This window comes from Leuresthes tenuis, unplaced genomic scaffold (assembly GCF_036924035.1).
Source record: "Leuresthes tenuis unplaced genomic scaffold, fLeuTen1.0.hap1 SCAF_3, whole genome shotgun sequence".
NCBI lineage: Eukaryota > Metazoa > Chordata > Actinopteri > Atheriniformes > Atherinopsidae > Leuresthes > Leuresthes tenuis.
In genome coordinates this window covers 39,044,650-39,052,960 of record NW_027325357.1, presented here as the reverse complement: position 1 = coordinate 39,052,960, position 8,311 = coordinate 39,044,650, and the positions used below count along the sequence as shown (strand labels likewise).

The 8,311-nt window shown below is 39.2% G+C and overlaps 1 protein-coding gene across 1 annotated transcript; it reads left to right on the top strand.

Moving 5' to 3' along the window:
• The first annotated feature begins 2,733 nt into the window (after positions 1-2,733).
• barx1 (BARX homeobox 1) lies at positions 2,734-6,580 on the top strand. The gene is made up of 4 exons (XM_072382998.1): positions 2,734-3,316; positions 4,848-5,139; positions 5,604-5,688; positions 6,088-6,580. Exons 1-4 carry the CDS (start codon positions 3,115-3,117, stop codon positions 6,253-6,255), a joined length of 747 nt encoding a protein of 248 aa, XP_072239099.1. The 5' UTR covers positions 2,734-3,114; the 3' UTR covers positions 6,256-6,580.
• The last annotated feature ends 1,731 nt before the right edge of the window (positions 6,581-8,311 follow it).

Here is an 8,311-nt window from a genome sequence, read left to right as displayed (position 1 = left end):
GACTACAAAAATTTAATGAATACATTATGCTGAGTGAGAAAGCAAAGTAAGGAAAGGTGATCTGTGCATTATGTCCAATAATGTTACTGACCTGTTTGCCATTTAACCTAATTGGTTACATCATATTTCTCAAGCTGTTTGTCTTTATTACCACTTCAATTTCCAGCCTCCTGTTGCCCCTGTATGTATATATTATAAATGTATGTATGTATGCATTACATATCAAGAAAACCTTCACATGGGAGGGGCTGGAACAATCGTACTGTTTACTTAAAAGAGTAATTTGCTAATTGCTAATTAATTTCTAGTCAATCAACTGATGAGTTTCTTACACTTACATATCATATGTAATGTCAAACAAAAGGAGCCCCAAGATTTGTAGTCATAACCATTGATCTAGTAGATTATCAAACATAACAGAAGAGAGATGGATTAGATAGGTCTACTGCATTCATGTAGCACTTCTCCAGTATTTTTGATCACTGGAAGTACTTCAGAATAGAGGCCACATTTACACAATGTCTTTTCATCCACCTTAAGAATTTTTTTTTTAAAAAGCACTCGCATAACACTGTTGTTCCTGGGGCAACTGTAGGGAATCAATATCGATATAGATCCTCTAATTAATGGACAGTGTGCTCAACCTCTGAGCCACATAAGAAGAGCATGAAAATACTACAAGATACACGCATCGTACTTGGAAATATAATGTCAGCTCATACATGGCTGGTATGCTTGCCTGTCATTTTACTTTGACCATCAGAGGTGGAAATAATGAGCATCATGAAGACCTTGCAATCTCAGTTGTGGCCACCAGAGGAAGATCTAATCCATCAGTGCAGGTAATTCATTTTAAGATGAAAACATGCTTCTGGCAACAGGCAGTGCTGTGATGAACTAAAAGTTGTGTTTTTAATTGCATGAATATAATATATTGATCACTTGCTTTCATTTAAAAAACAGCTATTAGAAACATATCAATACATTTGACCATTTTGCATTTATTCTCCTACATTCAAACTCAGGGCACTTGGTGGGTACATTGTTCATTGTTCTCTGAGAACTTCTGTTGATTCTTTTTTTTATCTCAACTTAATCCCAGATCAAATCTTTGTAGGGATCATCCATTGAACTTCACAAGGTTGATGACAGTTTATTTAATGAATGTGACATATGTTTGAGCTTGTCAGCAGAATGAATGTATGACCAATCGGATGCCTCCCTTAATGGCGTGGGTTATCACTCAAGACTAACTCTAAAAAGCATATGATGGACATTCTAGATTTGTACTAGGTCTGCTAAAATCAAAGTTTTTATCTTGATCTCGAAGTACACACTTCTTTACACATTTAAGATTCTTTACATTTTATATTGCCTACAGTGGGGGCTATTTTTGATGTGCACACATCTAAATCTGAGACCTCTTCGTATGCGGTGCTATGAGATGTATTCCTATTTGCTAGTCGAGTCTGTTTCTCTACATTCCAGTCTGGTCATAGTTGAAAAGTTTAAAAGCTCAGAGAATGAAAATTTCAACGCACTAAATCTCAGGTTTTAAATCAACTCTGGATCCTTTTAAGGTTTCAGCTCCATGATGCGAAACTAGAGCTCCTCTGAAAGCTACCATGGTCACGCTCAAAAACACGATTTGTTGAATTAATACAACAACAAAAAAACTATATAACTATATAGTTTTCTTTAAACAACTTTTTATTCTGTTGTGTCCACTTAATATATCTGGGCTGGGTCAACATAAGTTTTACTGAAATAAAATGTAATCTTGTCTCTGTTACTTGTATAAGTCTAATTAATGAAAAAACAGATCGAACTGAAACAACGAGACTAATAAGGGTAAACCTCGTAAAACCCAAACTGGTTCATTCAACGACTAATATGTAATCATTTTACAAAGTAACTACGTTTAATTGGCCCTAATAGATCATGTTGACCCAAAAAAATCGAATGATACCATAGAACTGTCTAATGCTGAAATAAACCTTACAACAGGGTAGAAATTTGTTCCGTTTTTTTCTTAAATGTTAATTCAACAAGTGTTTTCGATGAAAACCAACAAGAATGAATGAATCGGTTAGCGAACCTGAACTCATTGCATTTACGTTATGGAAGCATATTTCTTTTCAGTCAATAAAACATGTGCCTTTGTAGACTTATTTCGGAGCAAAAATATCGTGCGGTAGATATATCAGTGTCTGCAAAGGAAGATGTGCTTCCTTTTTTTCTGATTTTTTGCATCTCAGAGATTTTTCTGACCTCTGAGATGCGTCAGTGGTGGAGCGGAGCAGACCATTGATCCAGTCAGAAAACAGCATCAAAACAAACGCTATGACTGCAAAGTACACTCTGAATATCTCATGCAAATAAGCCCACGTAAATGTTTATCAAAGCATGCAGTAACATACACATAATCAGATCGTCACTCAATAAAAATAATTTTGTAAATTGAGTTTCCTGTGATGTTGTATCTGCTCATCATTTTCAACATGTTCATCACAAGGCGAATGGCCTCAAAACCGGAAAAGTTACTTGCAGTTTTTCTAAAAGTGTTCACGCTTTGAAGTCCTTGTTTCATTCCGTTTTGTATAAATCCGTGAAGGTCAAGTGCGGTTTGCATGTATCTTTGGTTAGAAAAGGCTGAAGGCAGACTAACTCAGATAGGAGGTGGAGCTATAACGAGACTCTTAAAACCAAAAGCTTATTCATCAACTCACTGCCAAGGTGACGCGCTGCGAGCCTGACAAATAGCTCCGATCTATGCGGTTCCCAGACATCGACTGGGCATGCACACGGTCGGATTCGGGGGTTTTTTGGTCAACTGTTTCCCATCGTCTTCAAAAAAGCTTCCCTAAAGAAGCTCTAACAGAAGAGAAATAGAAAATAAAGTCCCCTCAGAGGACCCACAGACGCGCAGTGAAACCCCGCAACCTGTAGCCGCTTCGCTTGATCCAGAGCCTGAGGATAACTCCGAGCCACGGTGGTGATCTTCGGACTAAAGCGGTGCTACAGAGGGAACATGAGTTCTGGCTTGGGCCACTGAAGGAGTGATAATTGGTGTAGGGGTTTTGTGTCTGTCACGGTGACCGCGCAGCCACGATTATGCAGCATCCTCTGGATATGGGGGCGCATTACTATCCTCCAGAAGTCCATCCGGACCACAGAACTCATCGTTACAGGAGTTTCATGATAGAGGAAATCCTGACTGATCACCCGGAGCACAAAGCTTCAGCCCCGGCAGGGGAGCTGCTCAAATTCGGAGTACAGGCTCTTCTCTCTGCCCGACCCTTCCACAACCAGCTGGGTAAGACGGTGGTCAGTGAGGGGGGTCCTGCTGGAAAACAGGCCAAAGGAAAATCATTGATAATAACAGTATAGTCCATACCGTTTTTATTATTGTAGCTTAATGTTTGAACATCTTATTGATGCGATAATATGTAACAATCTACTACTACTATTATTATTATTATTATTATTAGTAGTAGTAGTAGTAGTAGTAGTAGTAGTAGTAGTATTATTGTAAACATTGCTGCATTTTTCCATTTCTGTTACATTTCGGTAACAGCTAAGAAATAAACGTAAATTAAATAAATTCAAATATTAGTCTATGATAGAAAATATATTTTTATATTAGTATTTCTAGTATAAACTGACAGTGGACTAATAAATCATCTGTTTTTATGTGATTGATTATCATATTTAAGGCCCCCAAAATTAGTTTGCATTTTCAAATCCATCCATCCATTTTCTATACCCGCTTAATCCGTCGGTCGGGTTGCTGGGGGGACTGGAGCCTGTCCCAGCGGTCATCGGGGTACACCCTGGACAGGTCGCCAGTCCATCACAGGGCCACACAGAGACAAACGAGACAAACAACCACACACGCGCTCACACTCACTCCTTCGATTTTTTTAGAGACACCAATTAACCTAACATGCATGTTTTTGGACGGTGGGAGGAAGCCGGAGTATCCGGAGAGAACCCACGCATACACGGGGAGAACATGCAAACTCCACACAGAAAGGCCCCAGCCGGAAGTTGAACCTGGACCCTCTTGCTGTGAGGTGATGGTGCTAACCACCACACCACCATTTTCAAATCAAAGATTTTTATTTTTATTTTGGAAGGTGCTTCAGTTGAGGATTTCCTGGCAGGCTTCGGGATACATTTATTTAATTTAATTACATTAAGGTATGTCAGATAATAATAGTAATATTTAAGGTGATTTTGAATGTTTTTCTGACCCTGTAGCACCTGTAGCCTACCTCTAACATTTAACATTACTCCAAACTTGTGGTAGAGGCAAACTGCAGCTTTGATTTGTTTGATGAAGACTTTTTTTTCCCATGCTCAAAGTAAGATCAACTTGAGCCAAAACTGTGACTTCTACAACTTAAATTTTAGATGGGATCTTATTATCAATCCCTTCTTAATCTGGTTTAATTGAAAACAGTCAACAAAGGCTTGTCTTTAATGATATAACAGCCTGAAATAATAACAGGTGTTTACTTAAGGCTAATTCGTGTTTTTAGGGCTTTTTAATTATTTTTTTTTTTAACTTCAGTGGGTCTAATTCAGCCTTTTCAGCTATTCATGATTACATTTTTTTTCTTCCCAGATGAGTACAAATCTTCCCTGCATGTAGTATCATTTCTCCACATTTGAAAATATTGAATACCGTGTTAGACAATAAAATAACAGCATTTATTGAGCCACATACTTACTTTGGTTCGTTGAGACTAATCACGTTAATCTCACGTATTAAGCAGCCGACCACAGACTTCTTTAATAAAAAAAAAATATATATTTTCTATTTCTTCTTTGCATTGTTATAGTACTAAAAGCCGACCAGACAAGCCTGCTGAAGTTCCCCATGTCACCTCTGTCCTGCTCGCTGGGCTCCCCGCTCGGCTCCCCGCTTCTGTCTGCGGCCCCAGGCCTGCAGGTCGGCACCGCGTCCCACCACCTGCCGCTGGACTTGCACCTCCACGGGAAGCTGGAACACGGAGCCGACGGAAGCAGCAAGACGAAGAAGGGCCGCCGTAGCCGCACCGTGTTCACCGAGCTGCAGCTCATGGGCCTGGAGAAGCGCTTCGAGAAGCAGAAGTACCTCTCTACGCCCGACAGGTGCGTTCATGACGGCGTGAAGCTGCCGAGCAGGATGTAGCGACCACCATCCTCTGACTGGCCAGAAAAAAACACAAGTGATGATATTTTCATGTCCCCATTCAGATTTAACCAATAAAAACGTCTGCACATCGCATTTCCTGTCAGATTTTAAATGTTTGTACACTGTGGCAATCGTTTTATTTCTTGGTTCTGTTGCCTGGTCCAATTTAAACATGTGGTCTCTCAATATTCAGGAATGAAAATATTATCAAAAATACATATGATGTGCATTTTAAAAAAATGTATTAACTTCAACCTTAAGGCAGCTAAAGCCCTAAAAGCAAAACAAGAAAAATTACTTCAAACTATTAGGAGCAACAGTCTGCAGTAAATTGTAGACATTTTTTGGGGGGGTAAAACTGATCTGATTTTGGATTAAAAAGTCAAATATTTTAATTTAATTATATGTTTGCTCATTACAGAATAGACCTGGCAGAGTCTCTGGGCCTCAGTCAACTGCAAGTGAAAACGTGGTACCAGAACAGAAGGATGAAGTGGAAGAAAATTGTAAGTTGGACACTGATGATGATGCCGTGGCAGTTGGACAGTATGTGGTGGTTTTGTAGGCGAACAAGTTAAACGCTGCAACAATAAAGAAGCAGTACAAACACCAGAAAACCAGAAAAAAAAAATTGCTTTTAGTTATTGTAACAAATGATTGGAGGTGTAGTTCAGTGGAATGAAATGTCACTGTCATGCTGCACTGTGTTGTTTAGAGAACATGCCCACGTTAGAGACGCTTTTGGAAATTCTATTAAATAAATCAGGCTAAGTGCTTAAAGCTGTAGTATTCAGAAAGCTTTAAGAGGCTGTTGCAGTGTGATGGCTACGGTTTCCTTACCTAAATTCTTCACAGTCAGTTTTCTAACGTAAATCTGATTATTCTCATTCACTTTGGAACCGAAGGTACTACAAGGCGGAGGCCTGGAGTCACCTACTAAACCGAAAGGTCGCCCAAAGAAGAACTCCATCCCCAGCAGTGAGCAGCTCTCTGAACAGGAAAGATCTGCTGCAGACACAGACCGACAGTCCGAAAGCTCGAGCTCTCCCTTAGAGAACACCCAGGAGGAGTGACATGGGCACAGATTATAGGACTCGAATTGCAGAACCTTTGGGACGCTCAGTGTGAGTGGAGAAAGTTATTTGCTGGACCGTCTCTTGCAGTCTCCACACAAAAACCCACAAAGACGTAAACGATAGGAGGAAGCGTCCTCCGGCAGAAATGTGTTTTTGTCGTAGCTTGCATTCCCTCGTGATGAACTTGCTGCTGTTGACGGGGAAACTCAAACCTTTGCAGTAGGTCTTTCTTTTATATTCTAAGGATCCTCTTTCACTCCTCTGTTTTGCATTTCCTTTGTGTAACTATGCCATGTTTAATTATTAAATATATTTTCACTAACGCAGTTCTTCATTTATTATCAAGGAAACATGTCAAGATGAGCTTTTAAGGCTATGTGAGTGCAGCTCAGCCATCAGTCAGACAGACACATTCATACAGGCTTGATATGATTAAAAACCCTCAAGAAAACGCTTATGAATATATTATTGGGTTGTTGGTCAGCAGTTATATGGACCCTCCTCTTTATTTACTGACTGATTGATTTCACGCACCTTTTGCAAACTCTCTTGACCGGAAGCATTTTTCATTCGATAAACACTGACAGCCCACTGAGGCTGAGGCCTGATTGTGTTTGCAGCAGTTCTTTAAAGCAAAATGCTCTTTCAAAGGGTTCTCAGTGCACAAAAGACAAGGTAACGTTTTTTTTTAAAATTATTTTCATGCGTATATATTTTGATTTTGATGGTAACTTTACCTAACTGAGCCCAGATGGATGGAGTGTCTTTGTGGACTTTATAAAGAGAATCAAAGGGACCGAGGTGCTGAGACTCAGTGGGGATACTGCCATGAAGCTGATGCCTTTTGTCCACCTTAACCAATTTTTTGACAAATATTTCCCTATATTACAACATTCATTAACACCCATCTTTATTCTGTATCAAATCAATGTGCAAAACCTAAACATTTACCGAACCCCAGAGCCTTCACAACGCTTTTTTTCAATCGTGGTAAGAGATGCTCTTGTATTCTTACAGCCCTCATCCATGAGAACACAAAGGTCATTAAACTATTTCTTGCTTTGTCAATTAAACTGATCATCTTTGCCCAGGCCTAAATTAAGTAAATAATGCCGACTTTTTTTCACACAGAAACCTCTGAGCTGTTACTTCCAGGCCTAACCCATTTATATTCACATTACAACGTAGCAGCTTCACACCTCAGCTCTGAAAATGAACAGAAACACGGCATTCATTCAAACTAATTAATTCATTCTGCTCTTTCACACCTTCTCATTAGCAGCTGCGTGCACCACAGCTCACCGAAGGTGACACAGACACCGGATCACTCTCAACACCCCGCATCCAAACGTGTAGAACAAACAGACTCATAGATATCAGCTTTATTTCCTGGCATCATTTGATCATTATGGCTCAAGGTTTGCGACCCGAAATGAAAAACGTCATTTTGAAATGAAAATTTGAGACATTTGAAGCAAACAAACTGGGATGTGACCTGAAAAAAATCCTAAACCTTTTCAGGCTGTATGTTGACTGTATCCAGCCCAAACAACTTCAAGTCTGTTCTGATAAAGTGAAGTAAATGGATTGGATTTAATTGGATTAAATTTAGTTTAGTTTATTTATATAGCAACACTTCACAACACGCTTAATCTCAAAGCGTGGAGAGAAAAAAGGAAACAATTCAATTTAATTCAAATCCAGTTAATCTCAAATCAGCCAAAATAATTTGACGTGTATTCGTGTAACGGCAGTTTTTTTTCTCTCTTTTTTTCTTGTTAAATAAACTAATGAATTGCATCGAATCTTCTCATCGAAGTTTCAGAAATTTGTTGATTCAAGTTCAAATGCATGAAAACACTACTTGGTCATAGCATTTGCTTTTAAATAGTTGAGTCTATTCAAAAGTTAAGCCTATTCAAGAGGAAAGGACCCACCTTTACATGACTGGTGGCTTCTAGTGAAGGGCTACTTTTACATATGCAGGCTGCATTTGTCTTTATATTATACTTTTATTTTCTGGAACATTAACAGCATGTGCGAGGCTTCCACT